At 38.9% G+C, this 23,032-nt stretch overlaps 1 protein-coding gene across 1 annotated transcript in view; it reads left to right on the forward strand.

Moving 5' to 3' along the window:
- Positions 1-23,032, forward strand: part of ERICH1 (glutamate rich 1) — a 94,943-nt gene that overhangs the window by 42,363 nt on the left and 29,548 nt on the right. Inside the window, exons 4-5 of the mRNA XM_017728945.1 lie at positions 17,748-18,125; positions 20,807-21,001. Of these exons, the coding sequence (XP_017584434.1) occupies positions 17,748-18,125; positions 20,807-21,001 (573 nt within the window). The remainder of the gene's footprint in view (positions 1-17,747; positions 18,126-20,806; positions 21,002-23,032) is intronic.

The following is a 23,032-nucleotide window of genomic DNA, read 5'->3' on the forward strand; positions in this document are numbered from 1 at the left end:
GTTCGGCCCCTGACACTGCCGCCCGCGCCGGCCCACCCACGCGCGGGAACTGCCTCGCTGCTGCTCGGAGAGGGCTTGGTCCATGTGGCCTGGGCCACACGGTCCCTGCGCCAGGCTTCCCTTCGCCAGGACACAGCTGACATTGCTCAACAGTCTCGGTAATTAAATAGTAATCACGAAAATATTCTTCCATCGGCATTATTTTGACTCAGAAGTTAACTGTCTTCCAAAAGTCTTTGGTAAGAATCAAGTCCCAAGAAACGTAGACAAAGTTCAAAGTTCTTAAACAACTATGCCAGGATGTGTTTCAGTTCCTTTTGAGCTTGAATTAAGCTAAAATTTACATATCGTTGTTCAAGAATCTTGAATCAAGATAAATTTCCATATGCGACTTGGAGAGCCAAGAGTCTTTCCATGGTTCCTTCATAGTTTAGAGATGGAACAGCAAAACAAAAACAAGAAAAGAAATCTGGAGTTTCCTCACAAATCACAGTCACTGTCCCAAGGGATCGATGTCTTGCCAGCATTCTCCCACCATTTGTTGCAGTGGGGATTCTTGCAACACGTGTATCAGACAACGAGGCCTGTGGAAAAGACCGATTCTTGGTAGATATTTTCCGAGATGTTTATTTTTCCAGCTGCCTGGTCGGTGACTTGGCCAAGAACTGAACAATCACGGGACCAGAGGGTCCTTCCCGGGCAGGGGAACACAAAACAACCAGTGGGGAACGAGGCTGACCGGGGGGCAGGGAAACCCCATAGGCCCTGCCTCTACCCTGGGGCCCCTCTCCCAGGACCACATGGCAGGGGGGAGGAACCCCAACAGCATACAACAGTCAATTGATAAAATCCAGTTTGCTGTGAAACTTTATGGGAAGTGGCTATTAATAAATACAGGAACTGTGTATCTAGTTACTCAGCTAGCTTTCCAGAGGAAGCAGCAAATACAGTGAAGACATCTTAAGGAGTTCTTAGTGCTCAATTATGGCACATATTCTTTTCCAGCCTTCATTCAGTGTACTAAAAACCTTAGTTTGTAGCTGACAAATTTAGATCAGTTCTCCATTAACTTTTAGACAAGGTAGCAGAATTAAGTGTGCACCTTTATTACGAGTCATTCCTCAGAGGATCCAACTTTATTGAATGCTCAGATCAAGGCACTTCTCATATCACAAACTATGTAAAATAGTAATGATTCTGCTGTGGAAGCCCAAACATATAAAGACATGAGAAAAAACCTGCATATAGTAATGTGGTTGATATTGAGCCAGTGCTGATAGATCAGCACAGAGGCAGCAGCTGCTGCAGGCTCCAGGGCTGCTCTGCAGGTCTGTAACACTTCATACCCTGAACTGCTGCAGTACAACACATTTGTGCATAGATCTGAGGGGGTTTTTTTCCACCTCTTCACTGAAGCATATGAGAATACTAAACTGCTTGAATAATTAGAAGAGTGAGACACCTAGTGATATTACAGTACGTGATGATAATAAAGTCTGTCTAGGATCAAATTTTCTGTTTGGAGGAGCCTCTCTTTTTATGTGAGCCCAGAAAGGGGAGTGAATATTATGGTAGCTTTTACATGGCAGTTAAATACCTTAGCTGAACTGTGGCATTTTTACTGAAAAGAACATAATGTCTATCCTTCTTGTTCTTCTGCCAGAGAAAAGAAATTATTGATTCTTTGTTCAGTACTTTATTTAGTATATAGGTGAACACTGTAGAGGAGAGAAATACTAATCTGTTACAGCTCCTTAAGAAATAAAAATACATAGCCTTAGGATAAGTGGGAAGACTTAATGTAATAAACCAGTGATAGAGCTCTTCCACTTCCATCTCAGGATATATATTTAATTTTGTCATTTTTTGCCAGCTTTTCTCCTCCTGAAAAAAAATGCCAGATTTTTTTGGCATCCTTCTGCTTTGTGGTACTTGCCAATGAAAATCTTGCATTTACCTCCATATAGTGGGCTGACCCTGGCTGGATTCCAGACACCCACCAAAGCCTTTCTCTTGCTCCCCTCTGCACCTGGATAGGGGAGAGAAAATACAGTGAAGAGTTCATAGGTTGAGGTAAGTACCAGGAGAGATCACTCATCAAATACTGTCATAGGCAAAACATTCTCAAAATTAGAGGATAGTATTTGAATTTATTATTTAAAAAATCAGAGCAGGATAATGAGAAGTAAAAATAGACCTTAAAACATCTTCGCCCCACCTCTCCCTCCTTCTCAACTCTACCTCCTCCCCAGAGGGGGATAGGGAGATGAGGAATGGGGTTTCTGGTCAGTTCATCACAGGTTGTTTCTCCTGCTGCTCAGGGAGAGGAGTCCTTCCCCTGCTCCAGCCTGGGGTTCCCCCCACAGAAGATACTTGACCATGAACTTCTCCAGTATGAGTCTCTCCCACAGGTAACAGTCCTCCACTACGGCCTCAGTCCTTCAGGCACAGCCTATTCCAGCACGGGTCTCCCACAGGCTCACAAATCCCACCAGCAAACCTGCTCCAGCGTGGGTTCCTTTCTCCACAAGGTCTGCAGGTCCCTGCCAGGAGCCTGCTCAAGCCTGGGCCTCCCACGGGTTCACAACCTCCTCTCAGGCATCCACCTGCTCCAGTATGGGTCTCGCTCATGGGCTGCAGGTGGATCTCTGCATCCCTGTGATCCTCCATGGACTGCAGGGACACAGCTTTCTCACCATGGGCTGCACCACGGGCTGCAGGGGAATCTCAGCTCTGGTGCCTGGAGCACCTCCTCCCCTCCTTCTGCACTGACCCTGGCATCTGCAGAGCTGTTCCTCTCACATGTTCTCAGCCCGCTCTTCTCTGGCTGCAATTACAGCTGCGCAATAACTTTTTTCAATTCTTCTTAAATGTGTTATCCCAGAGGTGTTACCATCATTTCTAATTGGCCCAGCCTTGGCCAGGGGCACATCCATCCTGGAGCTGTCTGGCATTGGCTCTGCTGGACATGGAGGAAGCTTCTGGTAGCAGCTCACAGAATCCACCCCTGTAGCGCCCCTGCTACCAAAACCTGGCCATGCAAACCCAATACACTCCATTACTGTTTCTCAGGCTTTTGGGGTTTAATTTTGGGAGTTTCTCCCCCTCCATGTTTTCTGATACCCCATTTGTTATTTTTCTCTGCTCTTCAGTGATTCTTTTACTACCATTGCCCATGATTGGTTTTGGGCATACAGGTACATGGTAAAATAAGTACTCATAGGCAGTTCTGAAATGCTGCTCAACTAAATGTTGGTACCATAATCTTGAATATGTTATTGATGGGTGGAGCCTTCAATGCTAAATACACAGCTTTGGATGGAGATTCTTTTTTTTCCTCTGAAGGGCAAGGAGAATATATCAAGGAAAAATGAAAGATTATCAAATACAATATCCAGTGTTTCCTTATTTCATGTTATTTATGTGTGTGTGTTTCTAATTTCAAATTGTAAAATAGTGTTGATTACATGTAATTTAGATGCATAATTCAGTAATCTCAAGGAAAAAATCTGTTGCAGTATTCTGTTTGACATGTATCTAGAAATCATAATGGTATACAACATTCACTAATAATTAGACACGTTAGCATTTGAAAATAATCTTCACACTTTGTTTAGTATAAAACCATATGTACTTTTACAGAGAACTTCAGCAAAAGCTTTAGAGATAGTGTTGCATGTTCTTCTGGCAAAAAGAACTTGTACATATGCAGAAAAATATCTAAGTAAAAGTACAATGATTGTATTATTTGAATGTGTTCTATAGTGGCCTACAATGCTTTTCCTTTTCACTCTAACTCTGGCATTTTTGTTCTATTAAATACATTATTATAGTAATATATAAATTCTATTAAATTGAAGTGCCTCTAGTAGTTACATTACAAGCTATATAAACTTCCATTGTGTATTATATATCTGTTAGTTCAAATGTATTTACAAGGTTTTTATGCTTCCCTTTTTTTATACCTTTTCTTTTAATGGCAGTAATTTTGTACACTTAAACTTGCTTGCAGTGAAATGCTTATGTTAAAAGCCAAGTAAATGGAAAGTGCTGAATTATTTTGAGCTGTTTGCAGCCTATTCTCTGGTGATCTTCTGCCAACTTTTTGTGTCACCATACTTGTTAGTACAGTGGAAGTTCTCTCTACCTGCTACAGTGTAAGATAATGGCAGAAATGAATCTTACGTAAAATCCTGATTAGCATGTATCTCCTTGTGGGAGGAATGAGTAATAAAATATCAGCTACAGTTTCCCTTAATGCTGCCCAGCCAGAGAAGTAGCCAACACCACAGAGCCAGGCATCTGCTGTGTCCATCCAGAGGGCCCCCATTCCCAGTCCTGCTTTCACAGAGGTCAGTGAATGGCAACTTGGCAACAGTTTTGATTACATGTATGTAATGTTATGAAGGAATCAGGGGCAGAACTGAACAACCATTGCTTGTGATTTCAAACGCAGCATTCCAGTGAAGCCTTAAGAATCTTGAATTTGCGAATAAGATGTGCAGGTAGCTCGTAACCTTACTACAGACTTCTTGGACTTTATTTTTGGTTTAAATAAGTAGATTTTGATCAGATCTGTCCTGCTTTCTTTTTGCTCTTCACTGGTGTATAAGAAAACGTCCCACGTTCTCATCATTTATTTTGCATATCCTTTGGAAAAAATCAAAACAGAGCTGAGCGGTGCATAAACCCCTTGATTTTTAGGACTTGTATAGAACATAGTGCATTGGTTTTGGTGGTTTGGTTTGGTTTTGATTTTAAAAAAGCGCTTTTTCGTATAGTGAACAGCCATACAGGAGTCTTTATAAAACATAAACGTTACTTTTCAAGGAGGCAGTTTTGGTGACCTGTACTCCACAGAGGATACTCAGGTTGATACATATGCAATAACTTTTCATGTGCTTTATGTATAGCGTGTGATACAGCCATGAGAGTAATAATAGTATAGTGTAAAAGCAGTTGGATAGTTTGTACAGATAGGAACAGCAGCAATCATGTAATATATATTTCTTACAGAAGCACACAGATCTCTTTATGTTACCTGCTTAACTAGCCTGCACTATCTAGTCAGCTGTAAAAATTTGTGCATTCTCAAGGTGAAAAAGGCCAAATGAAGCTATAGTCTGTGACTCCAGCAGAACATTTGCTTTTGCAATGATTTTTTTTTTTCACCAGCCTTGTGTTTGTTAATTAATTAAAATTAAGGAAACTGTTACTGCTTAAGCAAATTGAAAAATTATTCTTGAGCCTATGTTCCTTGCATCTAAATCCAGCATCTTTACTTCATGTAGCTGACTTATAATATTGGGGACGAGCTTGTGCCTGGAACCTACAAGAAGTCTCTTATTTGTTCTATATGAGTAAAATGAAGAAACTTTTTTTTTCATTTTCTTGTTTAAATAAAATTATGCATAATGAATATCATCAGGCTCTGAATATATTCCCCTAGTGTCAGAAAATTTTCTGTGGTGTAGTAGTTGCTTTGGGGAAAAGTGAAATATGACAGTCACTTAAGAGTTGTACTTGATGATCCTTGTGGGTCCCTTCCAGCTCAGGGGATTCTGTGATATCATTTAGCCTAGATGAAGTCCCTAGATCTAGGGACTTCCTAGACCTGGATTTATTCCTCTTCTTACATACTTCTTACCTGCTGCTCGTTATTTCATTCGGGAAGAACATCCTGCCTAAAAGTCAACATTTATGGTTAAAGTTAGATGCTTGTGGCAGGATCAGCTCTCTTTATTCCTTCCCCAAAGGAATGGCGTTTTACACCAACAAGGAAATTTACTTGCATCTCAACTGGATTAATAGTAGTATACATCAGCCAGCTCATGAAAGCAAGTGAGAGATTCATTTAGTAATGAACATCTAAGTGCATAAAAGATGAAAAAGTCTGCATATCCATAGCATATTATGGGTAGTCTGTGATTGACAGCTATTGATGCCTAAGGTTCTGTTATGTTGAAAAGAAGAATTAAACCAATTTTGTAGAGGTGTTAGGCAGTGCACCAAGTAAAGATGAAAAGCATTAGCATCACACTAATCTGGATTGGGGGTACAGTGTGTGATGGAAGAAACTGCATTCTGCAAGCAGATGACAGATTTTAATATTTGTATGAAATACAAAGTCAAGTGTAGACAGATAAACACATTTCCCTTTTTCATAGCAGGGTTTTTTCACAGATCATGTCATATAACTGAAGAAGAGCAACAATGTCTCTCTTATTTTCAAGGGATGATACTATTCTTCAGTGAAATGCAGAGCATCTCTTACTTTTCAACAACTTAAATGGGAACTAAAAACAACTTGACACTTTACTAAGCTGAATAGACCAGTTGTTACGCTCCTGTTGCCATTTTAAATGCTTTACTTTTGGGAAGCAGCACAAGAAATCCTGTAAGTGATAGATTGTGATCCGTGTTATCCTAGTAACATTTTACTGTGCCCAGAAATAGGTGATCTGATAGTGTAAAGATGATGTACGATGGATTCAACACCTAGGAAAGTAGAGTGTGCATACTACGTGATCTCATGTTGATTACATGTGACAAAATTATTTCAGTCACTTTCCAAACATTTATTTTTGTAACAGGTGCTGTCAGCTGGGTTTTGTGGTTGCTTTTTTTTTTTTTTTTTAATTTATTATTATGAATCTTCACACATTTATGTCATATATCATATTTCATTCTTTGAAGATCTGTAGCTGCTTAGTACAGAAGCCAGGATGGAGCCCTTAGGAGATGAGGAGACACACACTGAGAGGGAATAACTTTATAGAACGTGAGGGACACACAGGCTGTAGAGGAATGATGGCCAAGGAATAAACCCTCTGTGCAGCAGAGACCAGAAGTTTGCTGAGAACAATGGGAACCCAGGCTTCAGAGGGACATTCCCTAGAGACCCAGAGTGCACTGGGCAGACTGTTCTGCAACTCTGGAAATATCCGGCATGCTGAACTGAGAACAAGGCTAAAAAAAGAGGATTGATTTACGAGGATGCAGTGGGCAAGGTGGAGATAAAGTTATGTATATATAGTTTTGTTTCAGTTTTCTTCATTTTGAGTTTTCCCCACCCTCAAAAAAGAAATCAGGTGTTCTAGTGTCTGTTCTAATAAAACCTAGCTTTCCTATTAAAAAGCTGGTTTGTAATGTTCACTGTGGAAAAAAAGTATGAGCAGTGTGACCGCACAGCTCTGGGTAGGGCAGGGCCTGCTGCAGCACAACATGCAGTCAAGAACAAACCTGCAGGCCAGGGAAGACTGTGGCACCAGGGTCACATCTATTACAAACTGACAAATTACCAAATTACAGTTGTTCTGGATCTTCTCTGCGATTTTTTCCAGCATACCTGCCTGCATGTTCATATGTATGATTAGTTCAACACAGAGCACTTGGTCATTAAGAAATTACTTACTGATTCAATACACATTTAGAATGTGATTAATACAAGTAAGCTTAATCCATGTCCTAAAACATCCTTGTTTTTAAAAAGCTGCTTGGAAACTGTGTAAGTAAATATAATTCAAATCTAGTTTCAGATCCAAAGATAAATGGATGAAGGAAATAGGTTAAAATAAAATATGGAAGTTCTGCATTCTTTCAGACTTTACTTTTCTGGAGTGTTTTGAAATAGGGTTTACTGGAAGAACCATGTAATAAATTGCAGTTGTGGCATCTCTTTCCTATATGAGGTTAAATAATTGTTTATTAGATGCTTTGTAAAAAATTAAGAAATATTGGAGAATATTGCAAAAAGTAGAATTGAGGTGTAAACTGAAATATTGAGGTGATAAATGCCATAAGTTGGGGTTGGGGGGTTGTTGCCGAATATCTTCATTTAGCTGTCTCGGTGTCTGTACTTTTATGTAGCTCTTCTGTGCTAAAGATTGTACTTTAGATCTACTCTTAGGTGCTGTTTTATCACAGGGGAAAACTAAGTATCTGTTCTCCAGTAGATAACCTGTTTTTCCAGTATTTCCCATTTTCCAGTCTGTGTTCCTATACTCTTAATAACGTCTAAACATTTTGTGCTATTTTAGCTGGTATATTTGGAAAGAACATTTTAAATGCTGCACAGAATTTTAAGATTGCAACGTTTCTTATCATTTCTGGTGTTATTCTGAGCAAAGGGAGAGCTTTGAATTCTTTAACTGTTGGTTGAAAACCATCTCTGAGAAAAAAAGCTTTGAAGAAAACTCTGAATGTTTGTTTGTATCCTGAAAATTAAAAGAAAGAACAAATTTTTAAAGTGGAAATGTGATATCAGATGTTTAAAATGTTTCCAGTCTTTTAATATAAATGCTACAAGTCTTCCCCTCCCATTCACAGTGGTGCTATCTGTTCCAATACAGAGATGTAATCTTATTTAGCCAAAGACTAAGAAGATTTCTCTATTTAGTAGCAATTAGTCTTTGTGGCTAATTAAGATAATTGACCATTTCTGATTTAGTAACCTTCAGAATAGTTACTGGTTGTCATTGAATCTCTTTTTTCTTGTATGTGAATATGCTAGACTTTGTGATTTTACTTTATTTTCCTCACTGAGTAAACACAATTCTCAGTGGTTTTGGGGACCACAACTGAGCCCATTTAGGAAGTGCTGTATGATGCCTGTAAACAATGGTGACTGAGTCTGATTCTTTGCACATCACCCCAAAATGAATGAAGACAGTGAGTTTGAAAGTTAAAACAATAAAAGATCACTAAAAGGTCAAAATATTTGCTTTCGTTTAAAAATTAAGTCATTGAATGGTACAGAATTTGTATCAGAAATGTTGCTATTTTAGAAAGATTGGGGGCTTCATGAAGTATAGCTTTCTGTATATAGTGACAGGAGGCCCAAAACATTACTGCTAAAATTAATTTCTACATTAAAATAGTTTCAAATATCTCCTGGATGCCTTAAATCACTGTGTGCTTGGACTGAGTGTACATATCAAAAAGCCAAGCAAGCTTAGAGTCTGTTTCGTCATGTATCCAGCTGGGATTGGGAATAATCACTGCTGAAAGATCAGAGAAGCAGAGAGAGCAGTAATGGGATCTTCAGTTTCTCCATTAGTGTCTCATCAGGATGTTGTGAAAAGTTTCAGATTTTAGGCACAGTCAATAACCAAGACAATGGTTAGTGGAGCTGTGAGAGGAAACGAGACCCTTCACTTTATCCGACATAGAGTTTGGTTCACAAGAGGCACATCACAACAGCCACCATTGGGTTCAACGTGCTGAAACAACAACAGGAAACAAACAACAATCCACAACGGTTCAAGAAGGAACACTACACAAAAATAAAGCTACTTACTAAAAAGAAACTAAAAAAGGTCAGCTAAGAGAAGGAAGTTGTACCAGGTGGTATGGAAGCTACTTAAGGACACCATATGTGATATTCAAGGCCAGCGCCCACCACCTGTCATGAAAGGCTTGAGAAAAAGCAAGAGAAAGACAGCAGAGCCAGACAACAGAGTAAAGGAAGTTGTTAGAAAGAAGTAGGTGTCTTTTAAAAAACTGAATTCACACCCAAATGATGTATTAAACATATATAAATGTAAGAACGTGGTAAGACAAGCGAAGGAGTGTTTGAGCAAATGTTATATAGAATTAAAACTGGCAATAGGTCTTGCTTCTGATGCACCAGGAGCAATGTGTCTGCCACTCTTTCGAGCCAATAATCATGGTGTAGAATGAGTATTTAGAGAGGCCTGTTTCAGAGAAGTTAAATAAATCCTTTACATTGATGTTAGCTGTGGAAAAAATACTATGGAGAATCCCATGATGTAGCACTTCCTCCTGGCTTTTCTGAAAGGATATGTGAAATTGAAGTGATTTAATGGTCATGCAACAAAATAAATTCTTAAAATAGAGTTCCAAGTACCAGATTCTGTTCACATAAACTTTCTAAAAGAATTTAAGAAAAAAAAATTGCCCGTATTACTGACAATGATGCATAGATACTCGATTTTCAAATTGCCTTGTTGTCAGAGCCTTTGAGGTTAGATACTGTGAAACCAGTTTTTTAAAACAGTTCTTAAATTGTGCAAGGAACTGCAGGGCTGTAATCCTGTTGTTTGTTTTAGACAGTTCAGCACAAATTATGATGCAAAATAACATTTGTGGATGCTTCATAACCTGTGATCTGACTGGGACAGATCAACAGAAGGTTTGCAAAGAGGAAGTATACAAACATCTTGGAATCTTTGAAGGTGCAGGAAATACATGGATAAGGATGCTACAGCTGATGTGGTTTCCTTGAATTTCCAGCAAGTTTTTGATAAAGCCCCTCTCCAAAGAGGGCACACAGACATAATATGAAAGATGAAGCCCCGGAGTAGTTAAGTAGATGAAGAGAATGCAGCAGTTCTCAGAACACAGAGGTCACAACTGGAGACTTGTGTTCAATAGCTGGTCAGGTAAGAAGAGTGAACAGTGATATCAGAAGGTTTCCTGATGGCTGCATGGATATTAACTGCACTAAAGGCAAGAGTTTGGTGCATTGTGATACCAGATTGAATGATTTGTCAAAAATGACAGATGAAACACATCTTAGACAGTTGTCAAGTGATGTACTTACGAAAAAATAACCAGTCAAAATTCACCTGCAAAATGGTGAGCTCAGAACTGACTGTTACCAGGATTTTACAGTATGATGAATAACTGTGAAAACAACATTTTAGCACTCAGCAGCAATCAAAAAGCAAATAAAATTATGGCAATTATTAGGGTAAAAAGTGGAAAAGAACGGCCATCATTATACCTCTGTGTAAGTTCAAACTTGATGTTTTCTTGACTGCAGTGTATGGCTGCTGTTTGATACAGGATATAGTAGTAGGTAGTTGTTTGTTGTGACCAAGTACAGTTCCTCCTATGGCAGGAATTTTACTTAACTTATGAGTAAGAGAAATTCATTTGTATATACAGTCAGGCGAACATTTACAATTGAAGACTTATGCAGAAAGTGGTATCCGATTATTATCATTAGCATTAATTGGATTTGCTTAAAATCCAGGAGATAATACTCCTTTGTGGTAGGCAGCACTTATGCAACATTTGCCAGTTTTATGTGAATTCTTCATTTGTCAGCACACAAACATAGTATGAATGAAAAAATAAAAGACAGTCCCTATCCTAAACAGCTTCCAGTCTTTTGCAGTTTTCTACAACATTACAAGTGCTGCACATTACTAAAAGTTTTAAAGTTTTTAAATTGGTTTTCTTTCTCTGATTTCAAATGATGATTTGACGCAGTTTCCCCCAAAAAGAGTGAAAAAATAGTAACATCATTTCATGTGTGTGAGATCTTTCCAATATTGCTTTTACTCTAATGAACCATTCCATTGTGTTGCATTCACTAACCACAGCTTTTCACTCTTGGTCAAATTGCTGCTACAGATATCTTAATTGGCACTAAAAATAACATTCGTTTTTTCCCTTACAAGATCCTAAACCAAAATTAAACTCCTCTGCATTGACTGCATGGTACACCATGGAATATTCATGCAGTATCAAGGAGAAGAAAAGAGCTTAAACTGGCTGAAAAATCAGGAGGGGCATGCGTCCTGTTTCATCTGGAAAAAAAACCCAAAAAACCAAAAACAACTCCAAGCCAAAAAGCCAAAACCCAACAGAATTACAGAATTACCATGAACGACATCCAGACAGCCGACTGTGAGCAGGAGAGCCAGCTGCCATACTTGAGTCACGATGAGCACATTGTATGGATTCCTAAAGCTGAGAGGATATTCTTTGACTTTGTTTTCCTCAGTCTGCTTTACATATTTTTCTCTCTCTCTCTCTTTTTTTTTTTTTTTTTTTTTTTTTTTTTTTTTTTTGTCCCCTGTTCTAGAAGTTTGTTCTAATAATATTCAAGGACCTGATTTCTAAAAATCCCTAGCATTCAAAAATCTCAACTTATTCTCAGAGCCAAACTTCGTTTTGCATGCTGTGGAACTTCGTATCCCTTAGACTTGCAGACACCTAACTAATCAGCCTCCCATTTTTCATTGTCTTATAGGATGCTTTCTCACAATGCTTTCATCTGGCATTGTCTGAAGGAACTGAAATAGTAAAGATAAACTCGAGGAAGCTTGTATTTTCCATCATGGAGTTGCCAGCAGTGTGTTCATGCTGGTAGTTAGTCTGGACAGGAGGAAGTCAGCTGTTGCTCTTAGCCTTTGTTAAGCTTTGTATTTAATCTCTTTGTGTCTCCAGCTGCTCTGATGATGAATACAAAGTACTTTGCTAATGTAATAGAACTCAGGGTTAGCTTACTGGGAATCTTCATGTCAGTAATATTTTTTTTCATTTTTTTTTCCTTGAAGATAGAAACTGGCAGCCCTGACTTTTCGTTATCACAGTTCAGTAAGCTGTATGTATAAACTGAGTCCTCTTACTTCATTGAAAGTCTTTTTTTTACATATTTCTACCTCTGTTCTGTTAAAGAAACATGCAGTTTGAATGGAGAAAACATTTAAATCTTTCAGACAAGATAAGCTAGGCTGTAAGAAAATGACTTTTTCTTTTAGTGCTGACTTACATTCTTAGGCTGCTCATTCCCACTTCCATATCATACTGTCAGTCAGGGTAGTGTGACTGTGCACCTGCGTGGTAAACTGCATCCGAAAAGCAATCTATGCAAAAAAAAAAAAAAAAATTAACTCTGAACAGTTTCTTGAGGTAAGAGTTCTTACTAAGGCTGAAAGAAATGGCTATGAAATTATGACTATGACTGGAAAATGTGTATGGGCATTCCATCTGGAAGACACTTTGCTCAGTCGGAAAGGGCACCAAGTGCAGACTAAACAGGTTAGAGTCAATTGCTCCTGGATAATTGGATTATGTGATCAATTAAGCAACTTGTGGGGCAGAGATAGGAGGGAGAGAGGTGACAGACCATTATGGAACAGGAGAAGAATCATCAGCTCTTGTGGAATTAGAGCAAGCTGTAGCTATAGTTGTGGCTAGGGTTAATGCAGTTCAAAAGCTATTCCTATTGCTGCTTAAGTACTTACTCAACATACTGAGATTGCTTGTATAGTGTATATTCCCTGCATTTGTTGTAATACACAGCTTTGACATAACAAATGTTTTCTGTCAGTCAGAAAAATATTAGAACTATGTTTGTATCTATTGAAATTTATCAGGCCTCCCTACTAGCTTGAAATGTAGAGAATCATTCAAAAGTTGGGTCTTGTTTGGGTTTTTTTTATAAAACAGTGGATTTTGTTAATTAGTAAAAATCATCTGATGAGCAGACTCATGAAGAATGAGTCTGTGTGAAGATTGCTACCTTCCTGTGTAGCAATAATTTTTGTAAAAGAAACTGATTCTTCACAGTTGTTGCAAGCATCTCGATTTCATTTGTGGTTAATGGAAGGGGAGAGAAAGAGATTAAATCCTTCAGGTAGTATTTCAATCCCTGCTGGTTTAGGATGAGATAAACTGCTTTCTGAAGATACAAGTGTCTTTTGGGTTTATGAGAGGGAGCATAGGTCTAAGTATTCACTAAGTATTTTCAGGCAGCTAAAGCTGTGGGAGGCGAATCCCACTGAACATGTCATTTGTTAAGGTCATTGTGTGGGCTGTGACATAAACTTTATGGTGTATGTTTCTTGTATAACTTTCATTTATATTTTACAGTATGTCTCTTGTAATCAGGTAGCCTTGCTGGCAGTATGAACAAGCAGTTCTCTTGGTTCCTCTGCATACCACACACATGGGAATTCCATAGCAAACTATACCATTAGTGAAAAAAGGTTTTACTTTCTTCTATTAGCTTGTGAAACAGATCAGATAAATTGCCTGTCACCTTGCTTTCACATGAGGAGGCAGAAATTAAGTCTATTTTGTTACTCTTTCAAAAATCATACAAATATTTTGGAGTTTCTTTCTCTGCTAACTTCTGTGAGAGTCTTCCTGTTACCTGCCAAAATCCTTCAATTCTGGAATTATACTAAGCAACACAGCATTACAAGCTTGAGCAGTACAATAGGTTTATATAATAGCTTTGGAATATTTTTCGTATTATTTTCCATCTCTTATGTATGCAAACAAGGTGTTAGCTGTTATGATCACTGATACCAACTGAGCAAATGTTTTCGTTGAGTTTTCCATGATGATGCACAGGTATGGGGTTTGTTTTTCTTGAGCTGATAACAGCTCACTTTACCCCTACCAGCGAGCTGTTCAAATTAATCCCTTTTGTGTGCATTGCTTTGCATTCGTAAGCATCTAATTTCATTTGTTCCTGATACTGAATCACTGGTAGCTCCCACACATGGAACAGTAGATACTACACAGATACTAGAATACAGGGCAAAGAGTGACAAAACTGCTAAAGGACTGCCACTCTAGCTCCTCAAGAGAACTAGGTAGAGTCTTGTGTTTCTTTCCTGTGTTGGAGGAAAGTCAGCATAGTTCTGGTTTCCTTTCAATCAGGCATTTATCTTAATACCTACACATGGGAAGACTACATCCATTCTGCCTTTTGACAGCTTCACCGTGGTCTCTTCAGACCTTCTGCTGTCCTGAGGTACTTAGGATAAGGAAACTTTTGGATTTGACTCAAAATATTGGTTATCTTAAGCCCCGTCTGGCTTCTGCCTGGTTTTTTTAAAGTGATTTCAAATGAAAGAGGGGTGTTTGGCTGCACAACATGCTGTCGTTTTGCTGAGATTTGGGGATCTCAGATGCTTAAAGAACAAGTTAGGCTGCTTTGCTGAGAGCATAGATTAAAGTAGTGTCATTATCAAACAGTGCTGTTCAGGTTAACAGTGGGCTGCGAAATTTTGCTAAACAATGTATGTATATTTGCGGTGAAATTCACCTATTATAACACAAATACTCCCATGAAAATCCAAATTAGATCTCAAGATGAAACACTGATGTTTTGTTTATAGCATCTTTCACCATTTGTATCTGCCTTCAGTTCTGATATTTTATTCCTTCAGGATGACACAGACGTTATTTTTCCCACATCCCATATGTCCGAATTACATATAAAGATATTTAGCTCAAATACCATGGGTGTGAAACATTCCACACTGTGGGTCCAGGGTGACGTTTGGCGTGTCTTTAACATGCTGTGGTGTTCAATTACAATACAGCAAATTTATTTTTATGCAGCATTCTTCATTGAAAGTATGGAAAATTGCTTTGCAGTGAGTCATCTGACAGCTAAAGAACTAAAAGTCTGTAGTGATATTTAAAGAGAAAGTGGCTCAGAGCTGACAGAGTTCAAGACAGAAAAAGAAACAGAAATTAAAGAGAGGGCCTCCAACCATGGAGAAAATAGCGACAAAGACTGGTTGGGGGAGGAGTGATGAGAAAGCCAAACAAGCTGAGAATGTCAGAGACAGTTCAGGAGATTACGCGTATCATTCTGAAACAAGCATTAGGCTTCAGATGTCTCTCTTGTATTACACTAGCCTTAGCCAAGCAAGGTTGCTTTGACCCTAAGAGAATGGTGTAAATCCAGATAAAGAAGAGTGCTAGGCTCAGGGCACTGTTAGGAATTCAGAAACATGCAGGTAGGGGTTGAGGGAAGGATTAATGTCTTAACTTTCTAGAGCAAAACATTAGGATGTGGTGTTTTCACTTTGGCTGAACACCAGGCACTCACCAAAGCCATTCTATTACAGTCCTCCTCAGCTGTATCTATTACAGTATCTCCTCAGCAGGAGATAGAAAATATTACTAAAGGTTCACCAGATAAGGGCAGGGAGAGATCACTCACCAACTACTGTCACGGGCAAAACAGACTCAGCTAGGGGAAACTAATTGAATTTATTACCAATCAAAATTAGAGCGGGAGAGTGAAAAGTAAAATCAAATCTTAAAAGCATCTTCCTGCGCGCCACGGCTGCCCCCCTCCCCCCACACCTCTCCCATCTTCCCAGGCTTAACTTTATTCCCAGTTCTCTACCTCCTCCCCATGAGCAGAAGAGGATGGGGAGTGAGGGTTACAAGCATTTCACCTCCTCAGGGAAAGGGGTCCTTCCCATTCTCCAGCATGGGGTCTGTCCCATGGGAGACAGTCCTCCACTGTGAGTCCATCCCACAGACTGTGGCTCTTCATGAACTGCTCCAGCGTTAGTCCTTTCCGACAGTGTGCAGTCCTTCAGGAACAGATTCCTCCAGTGTGGGTTCTCTGTGGGGTCACAAGTCCTGCCAGCAAACCTGCTCCAGTGTGGGCTCCTGTCTCCACAGATCCTGCCAGGAGCTTGCTCCAGTGGGCTTCCTATGGGGTCACAGCCTCCATCAGGCTTGCACTTGCTCAAGTGGAGGGTCCTCCACAGGTGGATCTTTGCTGCACCATGGACCTCCATGGGCTGCAGGGGCACAGCTGTTTCACCATGATCTGCACCACAGGCTGCAGGGGAATCTGCTGTGGCATGTGGAGCACCTCCTTCTGCACTGACCTTAGTGTCTGCAGAGTTGTTTGTCTCACCTGTTCTCTCTCTGCTCTTCTCTGGCTGCAATTACTTCTGCACAATAACTTTTTTCCCCTTCTTAACTATGTTATCCCAGAGGCGTTACTACCATCACTGATGAGTCAGCCTTGGCCAGCAGCAGGTCCATCTTGGAGCTGGCTGACATTGTCTCTGTTAGACATAAGGGAAGCTTCTGGCAACTTTTCACTGAAGTCACCCCTGTAGCCCCCATGACCAAAATCTTGTCATGCAAACCCAGTACATAGAAGAAAACTGGCATTCTGCAATCCATGATGTTTAAATGTGTGAGGATTTTGTTAGACCATGAATGAGGAAATTACTAGTTAGGGAGGAATTATTATAGACAGGAATATGGACTTCAGCAGCTGTGCACTCAGAGGGAAGATGGGTGGTGGCTTCTGGCCAAATCTTCCTTGGCTAGTGCTAGAGGGGTTAACACTCAGAAAGTGAGCGTGTGGGAGGAGCAATCAGTTCAGGGTCAGAGATTACTTTAAAACTCCGGGCTTTGTGTACAAGGATAAGATCTGAGTAAAGAAGCACAAAAGCTGTCTTGAAGAGCAAGAGGGACTTATTTGCTGTGACATGTGAGGCTTTTGAAGAATTAGGTAGTAAGGAAATTATAATGTAGGAAGGGAACAACAGAAGCAAGGCAGGCTGTTAAAAGATTGGAGATTACTTACCAAGGTCACTGTTGCCTTGTATGCTTTTCCTATGAAGTTGATGTCCAAAACTGAGCTAGGAGTAAGATATCCCAAAGGAGGAGAATGTTTAAGGAGGAGAAAATAGATCAGTCAGAAAGAGACGTCTGGTGTTTTTAAAGCGCAGCACTGTCATGAATGGATATTATCAATATAAACACTATAATCTTTCGTTGTAAATTATGTACATTCTTCTTGTGTTCCTTGTCAAGTCTACCAGCTGATGGTGTGGGACTCTGGGGAACTCTATCATGCCATGTCACACAGTCTGCCCATGCTGTTTTTTGCTCTGGGGATTCTTTTGACCTCACTCTTTATAGAACCATATTACCTGCTTTAAGAAGGTAAATGAGATGTAAAGTATGTAGCATGAAGGAGGATACAGTCTTTATTGAAGCAGAAGGGAAAAAAGCTTGTCTTTTTAATACATTCAGAAAAGTTGACTTTGACATTGTAGTACTGAAAGACATTGTAAGCATAAAAGTAAGGTTAGAGCCACTCAGGTATCCCAGAATTTAAAGGGTGTCATATTTCATTGTATGCAGTTCTAAAATGTTTATTACAGATCTTCTTATTTACAGCTCTCATGTCTCTTTTGAATCCACAGAAGAGGAATATCAAGGGCAAACCAAGAGAAAGCGCATTCGAAGGAGGAAACAAAAGAGCAGTTTACAAATCTCTAGTAATTTACATGGAGAACAAACAGATTTGGGAATGCAAGAAACTGTTGTTCAAGATAATTTACAGCTGCAGCAAACAGACGGTCCCAGAATAAGCAAAAATAAAAAGAGGAAAATGAAAAAGAAGCGACAGAAAGAAAAAAAGAGAGCAGCTGGCTTAGTAACAAAAACTACTGGTGTGGATTTTACGTATCAGCCTGACAAAAACAACAAAGAAGAAGCAGCAGGCTTAAAAGACATAGATGAAAAGGCAGATAGCATTCTGGACTTCCTGCAGGCAACACAACAAATCTATTTTGCCGACAGTATGTACCACTCTTTCTCCTTTCTTTTTATGAGTATTACCACACAGGGGAAAATGGTTATGCATTTATTGCTCCTGTAAAATGAGACAAATCTACTAAAGTGTCTCTCTTGAACTCAGTAGGACATGTGAGTACCTAGTATTTGTCCCACTTTATGGTGTGTACCTGACTATGTAAGAATTCACATCAATAGAAAAAGCTTGTGGTTGTCAGTCTTTAAAAATATACATGGTGTTCCTTGCTCTTCTTTTAAACATTCCAGTGCCCTTGGGACAAGTGGTTAAAATTCTTCCCTTTGCAAGGAAACACCCAGAAGGATTACTTGCTTTCAGAAAACTTCAAATGAGGCCAATTGTTATCCTTAACTACTTTTATGCTTACTATCTCTGAACCAATCTACTTCTCAGAATGTTCTCCTTCCCAGGACGAGATATATTTGTATTCTATAAGGAAATCTAGACAGACAGCATGTAAAGGAACGGGGAAGATACTACTGGCATTGGGAAAGTATACTGGCATAAAGTGCTTGTGAACAAGATGAATGGGAATTGATGCTCAATGCACATTCCATAGTACTTCTGAAAGAATTGCATGGATTTATCCCTAATGGCCTATTGAATGTTCACTGGTCACTGTGGAGCTGAATGGATAATATTAAACAGCTTACCTGCCTGTATTAGTCCATCTTAAGTCAGAGCTGTCGGCTTCTAGTACCATAAAATTCATCTTTTGGTTACAGAATTACTGTAAAAACCTTGTTAAGATGACATCAGGGATTTCATGTTAATTTTCTTTTCAAGATCTAGACATGGAATTTTCTTTGCGTAATGTTAAATTTTTCTGCTGCATCAGGTCTTCATACTAAGACTAGCATTTGAAATCTGTCCTACTTTCTGGCTAAGGTATTTCCCTCACCAAAATTAAGAATTTTACTACTTCACCATATGGCTAAGTAAATGCAAGCTAAACTACATGCATTTGCTGTAGTGGAATTCCAGAGTGACGGAGCAAGATTGAAATTCTTCAACTTCTGCTGCTAACACATGACCCAGAATAGAAACCTGATCAATTGTCCACAGCTGTGTTGCATGTTGAGTTTTAAGAAAGTGTGTTCTTGAACTTCCAGCTTTCCTGAAAGTCAGGTTCAGGTTTTGGCAGTTTTTGACAGACTGACTGGCCCTAGTTTCAAACCAGCAGATCGGAGTGTTGAGCCAGTGAGGACTTTGGAAGCCACAGAGAGGAATTCTTAGGTGAAAGGAAGTTCATCTGCAGATGAGATATGACATCTGTAAATCGGTGTGACTAACTTTCTTGTTAGGCAAATCCCAGTTTATATATAGATCTGACATTATGCTGCTTGCCTTTTCTAGTTGAATGGCTTTAACACTCCCTATTTTTTTTTATAAAATTGGAAGCCATTGCTTTTAGCAGCATTTTCAAATGGTCACTTGGACTATACTTCTAGTACATATATTAAAAATCTGAATCGGGAAAATTCTGTACTTCTCGGGTGTCTTGCTGGTAAAAGCCAGAGGGGAGTTTGGTTAAAGGGACAGACAACACATTGTTACTGGAATGGAAGAATGAATTTATAGTTTAGTACTGTATAAGCAATTGTGTTGGGTATGGCTGAGCTGGAGTTCATTTGCGCACAGCAGCCCCCACAGTGCTTTGGAAAGGTGTTGATAACACACCAGAGTTTTGGCTACTGCTGGGCAGCACTGGCATCGTATCAGCTCTGTCTCTCCAACATTCCCCTCCATCAAGGGGCTGGGAGTGGGCAGGATCCTGGGAGAGGACACAACCAGGCCAGCTGACCCAAATTAGCCAAAGGGATATTCCATATCAGATTACATCGGCTCAGATATAAAAGTAAGGGAGGGAGGAAGAACTGGAGGCATTTATTATTTTACAATGTTTGCCTTCCAGAGCAGCCGCTACATGGGCTGAAGCCCTGCTTCCCGGGAAGTGGCTGAACATAACTCGCTGGTGGGAAATAGAGACTAAACCTTTTTCCTCTTTAATTATGTGTGTGCAAACATCTGCTAGTTTTGGTGGGTTCTTTTAGCAAACTGCCTTATCTCAATCTATGAGTTGTTTTTCATCTCATTTTCTCTGCCCTGTCCCACTGGGAAGGGGAGTGATAGAACATCTTAGTGGACACCTGGTATCTAGCCAAGGTCAACCCATAACAATATATGTTCTTCTCTGCTGTCTTGCATGCTGTAATACTTGCTTTTTAAATAAAAACATAAAGGTGCAATACCAGGGTAATTGCTTCCAGAAGTGCTTTGCAGTAGTTCCACAGAGTTGTTCCCTTCTCCAAAACATGTGTACAATTTATAATACATAGTGTGTAGGAAGTAAAAACAGTGCTTTGGCCACAGTACAGTTTCTTCATCACACCTTCTTCCTCTGCTAACTTTGAAAATTTGATTCCTCTTGCATTCCTATCATTATGAATCCTATTGTCTTTTTTACTTACTGAATTTTGTAGTTTTCGCCTTACCATTGTTTTAATACTTAACAAAAAATGTTTAACAAGCTGCTCTTTAGTACCTGATATTTGGTTGTCAGTTGTACTAAAAAGGAAGGTGCTGTTCTAGAAAATAAAGTATAATTAGGAAAATTCTCTGAGCTCGCTGAATATTTTTAACATAGTTTTCTAACTGTTTTTCCAGAGAAATCAGAATGCAGAGATGCTGCTGTAAATTCAGCAACTGCCCAAGAGCTCTTACAACGTCTTGAATCTCACACCATCTCTTCCTCAGATGTGACTCATCTGCATCGGCTGAAATCGCTTGTATTGCTACAGGATATTGAGAGATTGAAAGATGCTTTGAAACAATTCCAAGAGCAATCTATGATGTCTCCTGGTAGGTACTATTCACTCATGTTCATACAGTGATATTTTTTGTGTGAATTAAAATTCACATCGCTTTAGTTTTTTAATTAGGAAGCTGTAAATAATTATATAATAGTAAATATATGCTTATACAAGATATGAAAGCATAATTCCCCCAAAAAATACAGTGATATCCCTATTTTCCATTTGTTTACAATCAATATGGAAGCTTTTCTCACTTCACAGCAACTACAGAATACAAGATGATTCAGAGGTTTAACCTAGTATTTTTAAAATCTGAAATGTTTTAAGATGTAATCATATTTAAAGCATATTTTTAATACATTCCCTTGGTAGACTTTTTAAATTGAAGCAATTAACTTGTTTATCTTGGAGATTTTATTCCTCCACTTAAGGATTCATTTTACATGCATAAGAATCAATAAAACCCATTATTTTATTTCTTCCTGGTCATCACGTGGCTTCTTTAATACACAGACTTTGCAAGCTAAATTTTGATGTACAGTTTTGGTTTTGTTTAAATCTAAACATCTGTTTAAGTTTCTAAAAAATACTGTTGATAATGTAAAAATTTAAAGTTACTCTTTATAACAAACAATATCCTGAAGTCATTAATAAAAAGAAAAATTACTGTGTTACTAAATCTTTTCATGCCTGAGGCACAGGCTCCTTCTGTTCTTTAGTATCACCCCTATAATTTTAGTAGAATCTCTTCTTGTAAAGTTAATAGTTCTTAAGTGAACGTGGGATCCACATGTAGTCCACATAAGGTATAATGATTCATTTTCCATGTAGTCTTCATTTAAACACTCGTTGCTACTAGTCATTAGAACTTGTGTTGCAGCACCAGACAGAAATCTACAAGATGTGCTGCATTTTCTTGCCTCCCAAAGAATTTAATCAGAGTTGAGAGCACTTGGCTGTGGCATAAGAGAATCTCAACCATTTCAGACTGCGCTCTAAGTCTTTTGAAGAGTAACAACAGAGATGATAGTAGTGTGGTAACAGTGTAATTAAGATCATAGCCACCAGAGGCTTAGCAACAGCATTCAAAGAAGAGACATCTGCTTGTAACTTCATTAAATGATTTACAGCATGATAGTGGCTAAAGATCCTCATCAAGACTGAAGCCTCTTGAATGCGATGTGTTGGACAGAGAAAAAAGAGAATTCCTGCCTATGGAGTTCAGAGCCGATACATTTTGAAAAGGACACTCTTAGAGAAGTACGTATGTCTTCTTTTAAGGGTAGATGTGCAGTATGACAACCCTTAAGGTTCTGATGGATGTGAAGTATCCACATATACATGGAATGAAATCCTTCTGTGCATTTCAAGCCTACAATCTCTGATCTTAATTATAATCACATTGTCTCATTGGATGTAATACATGTGTGCAAACCAAGTAGAGCTCAACAGGAATGATGAAAATGGTATTGGCCCTTTATGAATGAACTAATTAAGCTTCTATTGATTAAATCCAAATGGAATTGAAGTGACAACATTCATGATACTCTTTACAGGCCTTATCTAACTTTTATACAATACAGTTGGAGTTCTGTTGGGATTTGCAGCCTTGAGACAAGTTGCTCTGTTTACTTTTGTATAGCAGAAATGTCAGACTGAAGAGAGAAAACAGAAGCAAATTAAAACCCCTAATTTTCCAATGTATGTATTCATCACTGGAAAAAGCAAAAGACAGTTTACTGAGTGATTTTTAAAATTCATTAATGTTTCTACCGGTACAGCCTGGAATTGTTTACTCTTCCAGTTGATTTTTTTCCCTAGTAACTGCTGTCACTCTGGGCTCAATTCTAATCTCATTCCAAGTTCACAGTGGTGTAACCATAGTAGTTAATTTGATATTCATGAGGTACAACAACATAAGAAAGAGTAAAATAGATTCTTATAAATTATTAAAGGATAATTAAGCACCTGCTAGTCATTAATTTTCCTCAGCAGACTTTAACAAATACATTCTATTTGTAAGTCAGGAAATTGAGTGAATGAAAACATAATGGTCTGAAATTTTACTTTGAATTAT

This window comes from Corvus brachyrhynchos, unplaced genomic scaffold (assembly GCF_000691975.1).
Source record: "Corvus brachyrhynchos isolate BGI_N302 unplaced genomic scaffold, ASM69197v1 scaffold1, whole genome shotgun sequence".
Classification (NCBI taxonomy): domain Eukaryota; kingdom Metazoa; phylum Chordata; class Aves; order Passeriformes; family Corvidae; genus Corvus; species Corvus brachyrhynchos.